This window comes from Mauremys mutica, chromosome 11 (genome assembly GCF_020497125.1).
Source record: "Mauremys mutica isolate MM-2020 ecotype Southern chromosome 11, ASM2049712v1, whole genome shotgun sequence".
Lineage (NCBI taxonomy): Eukaryota > Metazoa > Chordata > Testudines > Geoemydidae > Mauremys > Mauremys mutica.
Genome location: NC_059082.1, coordinates 85,842,792 through 85,860,007, shown reverse-complemented (window position 1 = coordinate 85,860,007; position 17,216 = coordinate 85,842,792). Strand labels below are relative to the sequence as shown.

General features: G+C 42.5%; 1 protein-coding gene across 5 annotated transcripts in view; it reads left to right on the top strand.

The window, feature by feature from the left end:
- Positions 1 to 201: 201 nt before the first annotated feature.
- The window catches only part of NSMCE1 (NSE1 homolog, SMC5-SMC6 complex component), a 26,893-nt gene continuing 9,878 nt past the window's right edge, over positions 202 to 17,216 (top strand). Inside the window, exons 1-3 of one of the 5 annotated variants that reach the window (XM_044979392.1) lie at positions 227 to 340; positions 2,284 to 2,449; positions 3,439 to 3,582. In XM_044979392.1, the coding sequence (XP_044835327.1) occupies positions 3,465 to 3,582 (118 nt within the window). In that variant the 5' untranslated portion in view covers positions 227 to 340; positions 2,284 to 2,449; positions 3,439 to 3,464. Of the gene's footprint in view, positions 341 to 644; positions 950 to 2,283; positions 2,450 to 3,438; positions 3,583 to 17,216 lie in introns of those variants that run through there. The other 4 variants (XM_044979393.1, XM_044979390.1, XM_044979394.1 and 1 more) reach the window with 4 other exon arrangements.

The window sequence follows — 17,216 nt, the reverse complement described above, 5'->3', positions numbered from 1 at the left end:
GGTTGCTGGAGGGGGAGGGGCAGCGCGCGGGGGCGGGGGGAGGGATAGCGGCGCGGGCGGGGTTGCTGGAGGGGGAGGGGCAGCGCGCGGGGGCGGGGGGAGGGATAGCGGCGCGGGCGGGGTTGCTGGAGGGGGAGGGGCAGCGCGCGGGGGCGGGGGGAGGGATAGCGGCGCGGGCGGGGTTGCTGGAGGGGGAGGGGCAGCGCGCGGGGGCGGGGTTGCTGGAGGGAAGGAGGCGGACTCAGATCAGCCGAGTTATCGATGTCAGCAGGCAACAGCGGCGAGCGCCGAATCCTCGACTCCCGCCCGAAAAAGGAAGAGCGCCGGGCCAATCAAAGGGGTGAGCGGGGGGGCAGGCGGCAGGTTGGGTTGTGGGGAGGGGAGGGGCAGGATAGGTAGTGGGGTAGGTAGGTAGGTGGCAGGGTAGGTTGTGGGGAGTGGTAGGTGGGGAGGTAGGTTGGGGGCAGCGTAAGGGGAGGGCATTGGGAGGAGTAGGGTAGGATGTGGGGAGTGGGAGGCGGCAGGGTAGGTAGGTGGCAGGGTAAGTTGTGGGGAGGGTAGGTTGTGGGGAGTGGAAGGAGGTGGGGTAGGTAGGTTGGGGGCAGAGTAAATTGTGGGGAGGGCATTGGAGGGGGTAGGGTAGATTGCGAGGGATTTGGAGGAGGTAGGTTCAGGGTAAAATTAATTCCCTCATTTACAATTTAAAGGCAAGGGCATGTGTGCATGAGACTTGAACTACCTAGTGGGCAGGAGGAACCTCAGCATTTCCCATGCCAGCTGCCTGCCTGGGGCTGGGCCTCACATGCCATCTTAGTAACACTCCAGCCCTGGGCAGTAGTGACTGAAAGTTACCTCCATTGGAGGACTCTTTTTTTTGCCAAGGGTGACGTGAATTTGGTGGATCTCAAATCATTTCAAAGCATGGAAAGCAACCATGTCACAACTGGCTGTAAGTGGGTGCCCCAGTCAGGCAAGAGGCCAAAGATCACAGAGTCTGAACTGTTACCTCTGACTGAATCTCCAGGGGAGCACAGTGGCCCGTTGGCAGGGGGCAGATGAAGCTTTGGATAGAATGGGCTTCAGTAGGTTTTGGTCAATTTACTTTAAAGAGAGAGCAGCAAAGAGTCTTGTGGCACCTTATAGACTAACAGGCGTAGTGGAGCATGAGCTTTTGTGGGTGAATACGCACTTCGTCGCCACCCACGAAAGCTCATGTTCCAATATGTCTGTTAGTCTATAAGGTGCCGCAGGACTCTTTGCTGCTTTTACAGATCCAGACTAACACAGCTACCCCTCTGATACTTTAGAGAGAGAATGAGCCCCAAACACACCGTAAACCTTTTGTGAATTTTCTTTTCATCCAGCCCCTAAAGCTGTTGGTAAGACACTGCCCCCGGCAGTATACTCTCTGGCTGGTGATAGCTTTGAGAGTTTGGGGAGTAACTGAGCTCTTACATCTGTGTGGTGTGAATAGAGAAGTTACAAGTTCTGTTCCTGGTGCAAAGGCTACTTCAGTCTTGCAGCATATTGTTTCCTGTGGCGGCATTTGGCATTGGTTAGAAAGGCCAGGGAGTAGAAACAGTATTCCATGTGCCAATGCTAAAGAAAAGTAAACAGTTCAGGATTTTAACATCATTTATTATGTGCCAGTATGACTGGCAAATGTGGGCAGAGTTGTTCAGTACACAGAAGGGCTTAGGGCAGTGATTCTCAACCAGGGTTATGTGTATCCCTGGGGGTATGCAGAGATCTTCCGTGGGGTACATCAACTCATTTAGATATTTGCCTCATTTTACCACAGGCTACATAAAAAGGACTAGTGAAGTCAGTACAAACTAAAATTTCATACAGACAGTGACTTGTTTTATATTGTTCTAGATACTAGACACTGAAATGCAAGTACAATATTTATATTCCAATTAATTATTTTGTAATATATGGTAAAAATGAGAAAGTAAGCAATTTTTCAGTAATAGTGTGCTGTGACACTTTTGTATTTTTGTGTCTGATTTTGTAAGCAAGTAGTTTTTAAGTGTGGTGAAACTTGGGGTACTTAAGACAAATCAGACTTCTGAAAGGAGTAGAGTAGTCTTGAAAAGTTGAGCGCCACTAGCTTAGGGTAACTAGTATTTATCACTTTGCCCTAATATTTGTTTCTTGCCTCTTTCTTATCTGGCTGTGGGTTTTCTCTCACCGAGGATGGTGTCCCAAACGGTGGAGAAGGGTTCAGTGGGATGCTTTTATTTAGCACACAGACCACATGCTTGGCCTTTTACTGTCTAGGCTATGTCCACACTATCCCGGGCAGCAATCGATACAGTGGGGATCGATTTATCGCATCTAGTCTAGATGGGATAAATCGACCTGGAGTGCTTTCCTGTTGACTCCTGTACTCCAGCGCTGCGAGAGGTGCAGGCAGAGTTGATGGGGGAGCTGTGAAGACACCACGGTAAGTCGATCTAAGTACGTCGACTTCAGCTACGTTATTCTCGTAGCTGAAGTTGTGTAACTTAGATTGATCCCCCCTCCTAGTGTAGACTAGGGCTAAGTAGACAAGACAATATTATTCTGATAAAATGACCAGAAGATGGATTGAACACAAAACTATACCGATTGTTTTATTGATTGTAATAATAATATCTAGCTTTTATATAACGCTTTTCTTCAGTGGATCTCAAAGTGCTTTCCAAAGGATGGCAGTATCATTTCCCTCATTTTACAGGTGGGGAAACTGAGAGACTGAGAACTGTAATACCACTATTTTATTTGGCTAGTACAATGGCATAATGCATGCAATGTTGTATTTCATATCTGAAAGAGTCCTGTGAAGTAGTGATAGTGTCTTCATAACAAATACCTTAGAACAGGGGTTCTCAAACTGGGGGTCGGGATCCCTCAGGGGATCGTGAGGTTATTACCTGGGGGGTCGTGAGCTGTCAGCCTCCAATCCAGACCCTGCTTTGCCTCCAGCATTTATAATGGTGTTAAATAGATAAAAAAGTGTTTTTAATTTATAAGGGGGGGGGTTGCACACAGAGGATTTCTACATGAAAGGGATCACTAGTACAAAAGTTTGAGAACCACCGCCCTAGAACATTGACGTTAAGCCCAATGTGCATTCTGAGCTAAAATTTCATGAATATGCTTGTTTGCCCTAATATCATTTCTTGTCTCCCTGGTATGTTAACTTTTTCCAGGAAAGGGATAGGATTAAAACTAACTAAAGCTATGTGTGGAACTCCTAAAAGGTACCTGTGAAATTGAAATCTCATTTGGAATCTTATATAAAGATCAAAATAATTTGTGCTGTTGGGAACTTATTTTTCTTTCTTCAGTATCAGATCTGGATTGATTTGATAGAAGGTATTTACAAATGTGCGTATAGATAAATATTTTGCTTGAATGTGTGCATCTAATTCCAGTTTATTCCTTCTGCAGCTTTCTAAACCTAGTGTAACATTTCAATGGCTACCCAGATGACTGATGGTCATCGACGGTTCCTGCAGGTGCTGATGTCTCATGGAATAATGGAAGGATCGGTGGCTAGAACGTTACACAGGGACTGCTGTGAAATCCATAAAGGTTAGTCTCATTTCCTGAGAAAAACAGTAGTGTAGTGAATGAGAGAACAGAGTAAAACTGGGTTTTCTATTGCACCCATCATATTCTGGTTATCCCAAAGTGCTTTCCAGAGCTACCAGTTAGGTAACATGTTGACTTTGTAGGCAAATTGTCTGCTAAGCAGTAGTACACACCTAGCCTTACCAAGACCTCTTTTACTCAGGAAAACGTTGGTCAGATCATTGAGGTTATTGCTGACACTGACCCATTTAAAACTGGGATCGCTCTCATTTTCCTGGTCAGAAGCCAGTGAGACAGGCAGAGAGGATCTTGTTTTAATGCTCTAATCCAGGACTTTAGAACTCGACATAAGCACCAGAGGTTCACTTGCACAGATCTGATTTCGAGAGTGGGGCCTAATTATACCCTCCTAGGGATAGCTCAGTGGTTTGAGCATTGGCCTGCTAAACCCAGGGTTGTGAGTTCAATCCTTGAGGAGGCCACTTAGGGATCTGGGGCAAAAATTGGTCCTGCTAATGAAGGCAGGGGGCTGGACTCGATGACCTTTCGAGGTCCCTTCCAGTTCTAGGAGATTGGTATATCTCCAATTATTACCTTATTACCTATACAAGTGGAAACAGCAAAACTGACTATAAATACATAGAGTAACAGCTGAATGAAAAGGAGATTTTCTTTAATTTCTTTGAACTACAGTAGTCAGGGTATTATGTAGGCAGAAATATTTCAGAGAAGTGTGCTTTTTAAATGGGGAACTGAGTAGATCTTTCCCACATGAAGTAACATGTCACTAGTTCCAGATTGCAGTGTTATATCTGACTGTCTAACAGATGTGCATCAGCCTCAGTTTACAAACAGCTACATTCCTGGCTAGTATATACCCTATAGAAAGTTATGTTAAAATAATTTTAATAGTGTAAACAGCACAAAGAAATTAAGGGTTAAACCAATTTAAACCTCACCAAAAACATGTAAAAGGCTTTTACAAAAATAGTGTCTTTAGAATTGCATATTTAAAGCTTTATTCGTATTTGCAATTGACAGTTTTTAAGTAATGCCTTTTTGGCAGTGTTAAATTTGCCACTTCATCCTTTCTTGGGCAGCTTTTCTTTGGGATGTTATATAATATATTTGCCTGCAGGGGAGAAGTATCTCTCAAGGCTAAATCCTTCACCAGACTTAACTACATATTCACTAGTCCTTGTAGACACAGTAGTGAACTCTGTACATTATAAAACAGGAATTTTGGTTTTGTGCTTTCAGTTTAATTTGAAGTTCTTTTTCAGGCTTTAATGGTATAGGAATGTGTAATCAATTTAGTTATGATGTTTCAGAGAGAACTGCTTACTATCTGTATTATACCTTCACTAATTTTGAAAATGTGGTGGACAAACAAATTAAGATGAAATGAGTAACATTTTTAGTTAATTAGTAATTTTTAGCAGTAGGTGATACAATCTGATAAAACAAAGTGAAAACTAAATTGCTGCTTACAAAACAAAAACTGAAAGCATCAAAGGTCACAAGACCTTCATCTTTCACATATTTGCAGACAAAACTAATTGGCAAGTAATTAGTACAAAGATATCTACAGGCTCAGGTCTGTAGATGCTTCTGAACCTGAGTAGCTTTACCAACTGATGCTACTCCTCACATGAGTAAAATGTTTGTAGGATTGGGTCCTAAAGCAGCTTTTGAAAGTTCTTAAGATAAGACAGTTTTGAATAGAAAAAAGTTAAGTGACTATTTAAGAAAAAAGCCTAGTCCTCTGGATTGAGAGGAGCCAGCTGAGTTGGTTCAGGCACCTGATAAGGATGCCCACAGAAACTTCCATTGGACTCTACTGGGCATGTCCCACTGGGCAGAGTCCCCGAGGCCAACCCAGGACATGCAGGCGGGATTATATCTCCCACCTGGCCTGGGAATGCTGGGGAATCCCCCAGGAGGAGCTGGAACCTATTGTGGAGGAAAAGAAGGTCTGGCCCTCCCTACTTTCTATGCTGCTGCTGCTGCGATCCTCACCAGGAAAAGCAGCATAAAGGAAAAAGATGATGAGGATATTGGAATCCAGGTACCTCTAGAATATTAGTTGTCTTAAACCATGGCTCAGATTAAGCTGGTATGCAGTAGTACAGCATACCAATGCCTCTCTTAAACTACTTTCTTGTTCTTCAGAATCTCAGATTTAATGGGAAAAAGTAGCTGTTATGACTGCAAAGAAAACAGCACTGTGAACTGAATATAACCAATGCAGAAATACCTACATGAGTCTGCAGAGAGCCTGGAACAATAGCTTAGAGGGTGAACTGCCCCTTTCATCTCAGTGAGGGGTATGGGTTTGTCTACATGGAGGAGACATTGTAGAATCAGCTAGGGCAGGGGTAGGCAACCCCTGCAGCACGCAAGCTGATTTTCAGTGGCACTCACACTGCCTGGGTCCTGGCCACCGGTCCGGAGAGCTCTGCATTTTAAATTTAATTTTAAATGAAGCTTCTTAAAAATTTTAAAAACCTTGTTTACTTTACATACAACAATAGTTTAGTTATATATTACGGACTTATAGAAAGAGACCTTCTAAAAACGATAAAATGTATTACTGGCACGCAAAACCTTAAATTAGAGTGTATAAATGAAGACTCGGCACACCACTTCTGAAAGGTTGCTGACCCCTGAGCTAGAGTATGACTTTTAAAGCACGCTAACGCCCCATGGGGAGTTATTCTGCACTAAGGGTATGTCCACACTACCCGCCGGATTGGTGAGTAGCGATCGATCTATCGGGCATCGATTTATCGCTTCTCGTCTAGATGCAATAAATCGATCCCCAAACGCGCTCCCTGTTGACTCTGGAATTTCACCAGGGTGAGAGGTGGAAGCGCAGTCGACGGGGGAGCCGCGGCCGTCGATCCTGCGCCGTGAGGACGGGGAGGTAAGTCCATCTAAGATACATCGACTTCAGCTATGCTATTCTTGTAGTGGAAGTTGCATATCTTAGATTGATTTCTCCCCCCGCCCCCCGTGTAGACCAGGGGTAAGGGTGCTATTTTGTGGTTTAACTTAATCCACTTCCAAATTAAAATCTATTCCAGTCTATTTCCCCATGTAGGCAAGCCATAACTCAGATGCCCGATGAGACTTTAATTGTCACCATTGTTAACTATTCCGTTCCTCATGAGAGAAAGGAGAAGGAGAGATCACAGAACTGCTCAATCTACTGTGAACTACATTTAATTTTAGCACCATTGGTAGGGTGGCGTTTGGGAGATACCACTACTTATTTTTGTTCCTTAATCAGAAAGAGCCTAGTAAAGCCAGTGGGCATATTCAAGCCCCTCTGAAGAAGCTCAGAGAGCAGGAACAATCCTATTTTAAACAGATGTGCAATCTCCCATGAGCAATATCGTATTGTGGTGACTAACATGAGTAAAACATGGGAGAGTACCACTGCTTCCCCTATACCCCCTCAAATTCAAAACTGGCTTAAGTGTTTTCCTGAAAACACACAAGTCATTGTGCCTTGTTTGATAAAGATATGTATTGTAATTAGCAGAGATGTCCTGAACCAGAGGTCTGGATCAAAGCAACATTGAACATTACAGCAAACTTTACAGCTTGGTCCCAGTTCTGGTCTTTCCAGTAGAGATAAGAAAGTGTCATTACCACTTTACAGGAGACTTCATCTGGAATACTGTGTGCAATTCTGGTCTCCTGTGTTCAAGAAAGATGGATTCAAACTGGAACAGGTGTAGAGAAGGGCTACTAGGATGATCAGAGGAATGGCGAATGTACCTTATGAGAAGAGACTTAAGGAATTTGACTTGTTTAGCCTAACATAACAACGGCTGAGGGGAGATATGATTGCTCTCTATAAATACATCAGAGGGATAAATAACTCTTCTCCCTCTCTGGCATTTAAATTAAGTGCCAGTGTTGGCACACATGGATATAAACTTATAGGGTAACTTGGAGTATACAGAATCGTAGAATATCAGGGTTGGAAGGGACCTCAGGAGGTCATCTAATCCAACCCCCTGCTCAAAGCAGGGCTAATCCCCAAATGGCCCCCTTAAGGATTGAACTCACAACCCTGGGTTTAGCAGGCCAATGCTCAAACCACTGAGCTTTGAGGAGGAGGGATAGCTCAGTGGTTTGAGCATTGGCCTGCTAAATCCAGGGTTGTGAGTTCCCTCCCTGAGGGGGCCATTTGGGGATTTAGTTGGGGATTGGCCCTGCTTTGAGCAGGGGGTTGGACTAGATGACCTCCTGAGGTCCCTTCCAACCCTGATATTCTATGGATATAAACTGGCCATCAACAAATTTAGATGAAGGTGTCTAACCATCAGGGGAGTGAAGTTCTGGAATGGGAGCCATGGGGGCAAAAAATCTAACTGGTTTCACAACACAGCTGCATAAGTTTATGGCGGGAATGGTATGAGATCGCTTACAATGGCAAGCAGCCCATCTGTGACAGATAGTAGCAAGTGTCCCCAACGGCTGGAGATGGGACATTAGATGGGGAGAGTTCCAAGTTACTACAGTGAATTCTTTCCCAGGTGTCTGGCTGGTGGGTTTTGCCAACATATCTAACTGGTGGCCATATTTGGGATCAGGAAGGAATTTCCCCCGATCAGATTGGCAAAGGCCCCGGGGTTTCCACCTTCCTCTGCAGCATGGGGCATGAGTCACTTGCTGGTTTGAACAAGAGTAAATGGTGGATTCTCCATAATTTGAAGTCTTTAAATCAAGATTGGTGGTTACTGAAGTCCTCAAGAGGTTATGGGACTATTAGAGGAGTGGGTATGTGAGGTTCTATGGCCTGCAATGTGCAGAAGGTTACACTAGAAGGATGATCACTATGGTACCTTCTGGCCTTAAAGTCTAGTTAAATAAAAGTTAGTGAAATAATTTATCAGAAAGGGTCATCTGTCAGGAAGATTTCCTGAAAACAGAGTAGCACACCATAAAACTCCCACCTTCTAAGTACAGTGTATTCAGTGTGTGTATATATACAGCCTGTGTGGGATGCAAAAAGGTTGTGAAATTACTCAGATGTGTGGGAGTTTTCAAATGTTATAACCACAATAAATACTCTACCTTAAAGGCCATGTGCCAAGTCAGGAGATTTTGTGGACAAAAGGATCCTGAACTTGACTCATTCAATAGAATATGATTTTACTTTCTTTACATTCATTTCTTGAGCAAACTCCGAGCAATGTGACCGAGCTTTCCTTCCAAGGGCAAATACATCATGCTCTTCCTTGTTTTCTAACAGCCTCTAAATAGACCTAGTCAGTATATGATTTATTGTAGCATTACTGATGTGTACTAAACTAGGAAGTGTAGCATTTAATGAAGTTCTTCAAAGTTCTCTATATTCCTGGATATGGACTTCTTTATTGAAGCGATGTGTCCAGATGCACTCAATGTCATTAAAGTGTAGTAGCATAATGTCCTTGTGATCACATCAAATCTAACATGCTAGAGAATTAGCATAATTCAATTCAATTAAGATAAAGGGTTAACCTCCCACATCTATATCATCAGACGGTTGTATTCCAAGTGCTAGGACATTAGAGTGTGAAATTGCTTGTAAGCGTAAGAGGACACAAAAACACCCCCTTTCAAATTATTAGGAACCAAGTTGTAATGGGGTTCTACTCACCATAGGAGCACCTTGTGGCTGGGTCTGGAATTAGCTTTCACCTGGTTTTGCTCCCCCTTCCATCGGTTGCTCACGGTGTGACGTCTCTCTCCCTCTCCCAATAACTTAGGGTACTTCCTCTTCATAACCTAGCCCTCTGGCCCAGTCACTGTATAGTGCTCCCTCTACTTCAATAAAGTTCCACTAGACAAGCTGTCCATATGCTATCTTAGGCAGTCTTCTATTCCAAGAATAGGTCCAGTGCCATTTTCCCAGTGGCTGGTAAGGGAACCCAGGTCTACCCACTGCTTCGAGTTCCAGATCCTATGACTAGCAACGTAGGTCTACTCAATCACAGACCTGTTGCTGTTTCCCTGGGCTCCATCCTACCCCATCTTTTTATCTCCTGGCTTATCTTTGGGTTTATCACTGAAGCATCCTGTGCATCTCATGGCTACCTCACCCTTCCCAGCCTCTCTAGTGCAGGATAGGATTCTAGGACTTACTCTCCCCCTGGATTTCCTCCTTATCCCTGGACAATTGCCTTTCCATCTAGGCAATGACTGCACAGCCATTTACTGCTCTCACTCCCTGGCTCTATACTCCTAGCCCTGCTTCTCCAACAGGTGAGGTTCATCTGTAAGTAGCGCTTATCAAGCCCTGGCCTCCTTCCAGGTGCAGCATATACAGTTAACCCAGTTAAGGTTTGTGTGGGGCAAATACGCCATCACAGTTGTGCAATAGCTGACCTATGGAACACCATAGCTAGAGGAAGTGATCACATTCCTTTCTAATGTTTGTCACGCTCACTTTTTCCATCATATTTCAAATTATTTTGTAAGCTTTTGGAGGTAGGGGGCATCTTTTTGTATGTATGTACCCCACTTCTCTTAGTGGGGCTGAGATCCTGATTGGACCTTAGATCACTACCATGAATTAATAACACCAGAAGTGCTTTTATAGTATCTTCATCAGTAGGATTGGAACATATTGAGGTCTTCAAACCACAATTTGGGGACTTCAATAACTCAGACATAGGCTAGGGGTTTGTTATAGAAGTGGATGGGTGAGATTCTGTGGCCTGCATTGTGCAGGAGGTCAGACTAGATGATCATAATGGTCCCTTCTGACCTTAAAGTCTATGAGTCTATATGAGAGAAAGTGCTCCACATGTCTAGTGATGTATCTCTGGACTCACTTCCAGCACCCGTCACAGCGGTGCTCAGAATGACTGACTATTTTAAAACTTCAGTTAAAACACAAATATGCAGGATTGTTCAGGATAGAATTGTTTTATGTCCTATTCTGTTAAAATGCCTTTTGCTGATTAAGCTGTGGTGTAAGTCTCCCCAGTGGATAAAACACATTATAGCAAACCTGAGAGAGCAAGGCAAACAATGGCAAACATGACTCAAGCTGTACTCTTACTATCCCTATGATGTCCTCATCAGTTTGTGGGGGAAGCTTTTATCACTCCTGGTCACCTCTGTAATACTCTCTCCTCTTTCTAAAAATCTAAAGACCTGTATTTGCATTGTCATCGTGTGATAGAGCCTAGCATGAACCCTTCTTAAGGGGCTTGCGTTGGTAGGAGACTGGGGGGAATGGCATTCTTTTCTGAAAAGAACTGTGATCCTCCCACCTGCTGTTTCCTCATTTTGGGCTGGGGTTTTTTAAGCCAGTGTCTCTCAACCTTTCCAGACTACTGTACTTCTTTCAGGAGTCTGATTTGTCTTGTGTACCCCAAGTTTCATCTCACTTAAAAACTACTTGCAGACATAAAAATACAAAAGTGTCACAGAACACTATTACTGAAAAATTGCTTACTTTCTCATTTTTACCATATAACTATAAAATAAATAAATTGGGATATAAATATTACATTTCAGTGTAAATTATGCAGAACAGTATAAACAAGTCATTGTCTGTATGAAATTTTAGTTTGTATTGACTTTGCTAGTGCTTTTTATGTAGCCTGTTGTAAAACTAGGCAAATCTCTAGATGAGTTGATGTACCCTCAAGGGTACGCATACCCCTCCTTGAGAACCACTATTTTAACCTACCCTTGGCCCCACTTGCGTCTTCAACTACTGCCCCATTTCTGTTTAATTTCTAAGTTCATTAAGTGCACTGACTACAATCACTGTTTGGCTTTCCTCTCCAATTCCATCCTAGACATTCCCCAATCAAGCTTCCACTCCTTGCACTCCACTGAAACCTCTCTTGCCAAATTCAATGACCTCTTCTTAGCCACTGCTTAGAACCAGTACTGCAGCCTCATCTTCCTTGATCTGTTAGCTGCCTTTGACAGCAGGGATTTGGAGCAATCAAATTTTTCAATTGCTCCACTCCAGCTCCAGGCACAAACCTACTGCTCTGCGCTCCAGCTCCGGGCTCCGCTCCAAAGCCCTGTTTGACAGTGTTGACCATGATCTTCTTGAAATCATGTCCTTTCTTGACTTCCATGCCTCTGTCCTCTTCTGGTTCTCCTACTACTTCTTTAATCTCCCCTTCAGAATGTTCTTCGGAGGATCCTTCTTGTCCTCCCTTCACCTTTGTGTGGGTGTTCCACAAGGCTCTGTTCTTTGTCCCCTACCCTTCTCCTTCTACATCTTGTCTCTGGGTAATCTCATCCACAAATACAAATTCAATAACCATCTCTACACTAACTACACACAGATCTACCTCTTTACTCCCTTCTGTCCAAATTAAAATTTCATCCTGTCTCTCTGACATCTCCTTGTGGACATTTAACATTTAAGCTCAAATTGGCTAAAACAGAGCTGCTTTTCTCCCTCCTCTGCAAATCTAGCTGCCTCTTTTCATGATCACTGTGGACAATACTGTCATCCTGCCTGTAACTCAGGCCCATAACTTGGCTGTTGTCTTTGACTTGGAAATCTCTCTAGGTCCTCACCTCTGGACTTTGTCTAAACCTTATCTATTCTTTATGCATCACATCTCTAAGATATGACCTTTCTTATCCACCCACACAGCTAAAATTCTTGGCCAAGCTCTCATCACCCCATCTCTGGATTCCCGCGACATTCCTCTTTCTAGCCTTGACAAATTAAATCTTGCCCTACTCATATCCGTTCCAAATGCTGCTGTAAAGATCACTTTCCTAGGCCATTGCTTTGACCATGTCGCCCCTCTCTCTACATCCCTCCACTGTTTCCCCTTTCTCTCGCACATCAAACATAAGGTGCTTGTCATCACTTTCTAGGCCCTTTGCGGTCTAACCTCCTCAACTGTCATCTCCAATTTGCTATCCTGATTTTGATCCTCGCCTCTGATCAGCCCCTGGTGGCAGCCTCCATCGCCCACTTACTAGGTTTTCTTGCAAGCGCATTTGTGCTTTTTTTCCCATGTTGCCCCTCATGCTTGGGAGGAACTCCCCATAAACATCTGTAAAACTAACTCATTATCCTCCTTCAAAACTCTCCTTTGCCATGATGCCTACAAAAACAGATCATAATTAATCTGCTGGTGTAGGACTATCATGCTGACCAGTATTGTCTCACTGTTTTTTTGCATGCCCTGTCTGTATCCATATGTCAAGTCTTGTCTTATCCTTAGATTGTAAGCTCTTTTTGGGGGCAGGGCTGTCTTTTTTGTTCTGTTTGTGCAGTACCTAGCACAAGGGGGTCCTGGCCCATGAGTGGGGCCCATAGGCAGAATAGTAACAACTTTGTGGACTGTATCACTGAGCTAGCAGTCACTCATTCATTTCTGCCTGCCTTCTCACATACCAGCAAGCACCTTTCTTCTCCAGCCTTTCTGTGCTTCCTTAATAATTGGGGGGCACAGACATCAGGGCAGCTTTCATCTTTAATTACTACAGCTTCTCCCTGCCCTTTGAAAAGCACATGTTTCTCTATAATACTATTAGTATCCTATTGGTCATGGACTGAATAATGAGGTTTACACACTTCTCCCTCCATCCCAGGATTGTTGACCCAGCAGACCTGTATATTCTTTGCTTTAAAGTATTTGAATTTGACATGTTCTCAAAATAAATTTGCAGTATTGGTACATTCTTCTGATTCCCTCTTTATCTTTCTAAGAGTTGGCCAGTCATGAGGATTTTCTCTGTTCTCATTAAGCTGTGAAGAAAACTGAAAGATTGGAGTCTTTACTTCCCCTTTTCTCCCCTTATACTTGGGGAGGCAAATTCTTGTTGCATTTCAAGCCAATGGCAAGTGCTAATAAGCAGCCATCCTGTGTAATGTTTGTATAATTCATTATGAAAAGTAACTGTGTAGACTGAGTTAGCTATGTTTGATATAAAAATGACTTCAATAAAATACACATGTGAAGGGCCCTTGATAAGAGAGGAGAGAAGGGATTAGAGAAAATTGCTCCTTTTCCCTATTTGATGTTCAAAAGGAAATGTCTTAGCTTAAAGAAAGACTAATGTAAATTACACTACAAGTGTTTTATCTAACCGGATATGGTGGGTAGGGCTCAGAAGGAATTGCCCAAGAGCAGCAGTGTTACTCTACAGCCCTACATTTCTTAAACGCCACAAATTTTGTGCTTTTTTGTGGTGAGATTTATACTATCATTAAAGAAATTATGTATGAGAAAGAGGAGTTTCAGATCACCAGCTTCAGGAGCATTTTTGCAGAACTTCATCTTGTGCTTTTTTTAATGTGGTTTTCTTGGAAAAAGCCCCAGCAGCTGCTTCTGTGTGAGACCCAGTGTCTTAATTATACTAAAATCTTGTCTGCCAAGCTCAGCTAGAGTTTTTTAGGATTTTTGTTATCTGTGGTGGAATTTGCATATACCTATCTGTTTGAAGAGAACATTATGCTACAATGATGATGTCTTATTTTACAGTGCCCAAAAGTGTGCTAGGCCCCTCATAAGTGCAAATAAAAATACATAGCTAGTTCTTCCCTGAAGAACTAGCTATCTAATTTTAGACATGACACAAGGAAGGGTGTCACAACAGTGGGGACGTGCTGAAGAAGCACAGGGTTTTCAGCAATGAGATTATGCACTAATTTAGGGCTTGTCTGTAAGGGGAAATAGCCCAGAATCTGCCCAAGTCTCCCTTTATTCTGCATTAGAGTGCCTTTGTGTCGTTCTGCATAATCCACTTTGACTTAGTTCTCATAGATGTTGGGGCAGAAGGAGTCTGAAGGAGGGGTCTGAAAGAGGAGGGTTTAGTGGCTTTGTGGACAGTTGTCCGTCCCCCCCACCTCCCCCCCCGCCCTGAGTCATGCTGGCACCCATCACTGGTTGTGGGAGCCTCCTTCCTGCCATTCTGAGCAGTTTGCATATCAGTGATATGCTACTGTATAAGGACCATTTTATTTTCAAAGCAAACTTTTATCTATAGATTCCTGGAGTTTAAGGCCAGAAAAGATCATTGTGATAATCTATTTTGGTGTCCTACGTACACAGGCTACCCAGTGATTCTTGCTTTGAGCCCGATGATTTGTGGTTGAACTAGAGAATATTATAGAAAGACATTCATCCAGTTTTGATTTAAAATCAATCCAATTGTTAATTACCCACACTTAAAAAAATCTGTGTCTCAGTTCCACTTTTAATGGTGATTGAGTAGATACGTGTTCCCTCTTAGTCAATACTGAACCATCAGTATAGCACGGTAGTACGTGGGTGGCGTTTTTAGGTTCATTGTAAGTCCAAAGTCCTGGTCACTCATGATCAGTAAAATGGCATGGCACTTTTATAAGTGTCAGAATACCATGTTACCATGAGTAATTCTGTTTTGCCTCCCTAAATTCCTCCTGCAGTTGGATACCTTCTTCTTTTTCTAAACTGTTGTGTGGTGTTGCTGTGCCGTGTTACAAGCAACAGTGTTTTGGATAAAATCTGCACTGCAGATCTGTGTGTAATGTGTTTGGGGGAACTGTATACATGTAGAATATCATTTATTACTAATAATGAAAAACAGGATACACATCTTAAGGATTAACAGCTAATGGTGAAGTCTGGTCAGAAGTCACAGTTTAGATTGTAAGCTCTTTGAGGCAAGGACTATCTCTTAGGCATTGTACAAACACTGAATATCACCATGGGGGTGGAGTACGGAGGATGGGACCTGTTCTTGGTTGGTCCCTAGGCACCACCATAATGAACATGATACATTTGAAAAACAAAACAAAATCAAAGCCAAATGCCCAGTCCTCCTCAAAAATCCCAGCCAACCAAACAAACAAAAACACAGACTTGTTCTGGTCTCTTTGCATGTGTGAATGCTGAATCTAAAAAACGCAGGAAAGCTAATGAAAAAGATGTTCTCAAGTATAACCCTGTGAATCAGTCAATATGGTAAATGCAGTTGCAACCTGTGAAATATTAAGTCTTCTTAATGTGAAGTGCACCTAACAATAATACAATTCTGTCAGACTTACAAGCAGCTCTGGGTTTTCTTGTAGTGCTTTTTTTTTGTTTTGTTTTTTTACATGTAATAATTACATGATTTGGCAAGATTTCTAAGTGTGATCGGGCGCTTTTCATAGAAGAGTTTTTTTTTTAAAGTTTGTATTTGAGGAATAATTAGATGAAATGGAGAAGTTAAGCATTTCTCAGTGACACTCACCTTTAGTTAGTCTGTGAAATCAAAACTGAGCACCATGGATTTAAAATCCAAAGTAATCTTATAGTTTCATGGTTCATTCTGATTTTTGTTTAATGCTAAACCCTAAAAAATTATCAACATTGAAGATTATGGTATAGGTGTCATTTTTCTTAGCGTGGTTATACTCTGAAAAGTGAATATTACATCGTTTCTCAATGACTTTTGGATTAAATCCGTTCTGAGTCAAAGTGGAAAGATGCAAGGTGCTGTTTTTACATTGTCACTTTTCAGAGTAGAACTTCAGTTTTCTCTCCTTTGTAACTGACATCTGCATAGCTGGAGATTAAGTACACAAAATAGTATAATATACCATATGCTTAGATGTCAAGTAAGATGTGTAAACAAAGGGCCTGTCATATTTCTTAAAGTCCTTACTAACATTTTTTATATAGTCTTTTGTCCTAAATAAGGGATCCCGAGGTTTGTATCTGCCCTTGTATGTATTCTGAAACTTACTAGGAAGCTATGGTTTCTCTGACCAATCCTGTGGTAAAGACTCCCTGGTCTTTATCTCTGTCATTATTTTGCTATTACTTTCCTTGTCTAAAAGGGGGGATGAATATTCAGCCCAGTGTCTGAGTCAGAATGATCATTAACCAAAAGGCAAAGCAGCATTTAGTTTGCTTTATACTCTCAGTCCCTAGGAGAGGCACAGAGACCTCCAGTACAGATACAGTCCTTAGTTCCAGAGGGGACCTCCAGCTTGTGTTCTGGCCAGGGGTGTGTTGATTTGGTTTATTATTGAGAGTTGGTCTCAGACTTAAAATAAAATCAGATTGTTTGTTTGTTTACAATGTTCCATTTAGTTACTACTCTGCTAATCTGTCAACTGCCCTTGAACTCAAATAATTCCTGCCAAAGCAAATGCTCCAATATACGCCCTATGCTTGTAGATAATGAGCTTGCTTCTAATGCTGCCACGTTATTGTCCATGTGCATATCTACTGAGTGTTCAGGGCTGGGACTCATTTATTTACAGCGAGGATAAAGAACACTAGTTGGTTCCAGCATATGCTTCGTTTTCTATGCTATGAACGACTTCTCTTTATCTATTAGCCATGTCTTGGAACAGCATTTTCCTCCCTTTCTCCTCAACTGAAAGCATAATAAATAGCTACATCTCTGATATGGCATTAGTTGAGACTGTGTTCTACACCTTAAAGAAAGAGACAATGTATTATTGTTACAGAAAGATCATCCACAATCACTTTTGGTAAACTGCAACTTTTTACCAAACTGATGTAGTTTAAAAAAAAATGTAAAAATGCAACTGGGCTGGAAACTGGTTATAGTTTGACATCTTGGAATAAAAGGGTGTCTTGGCTTAGGTACACATCTTACACCAACCTGGATTGTGTGATGCCATAAGGCATCCTTTG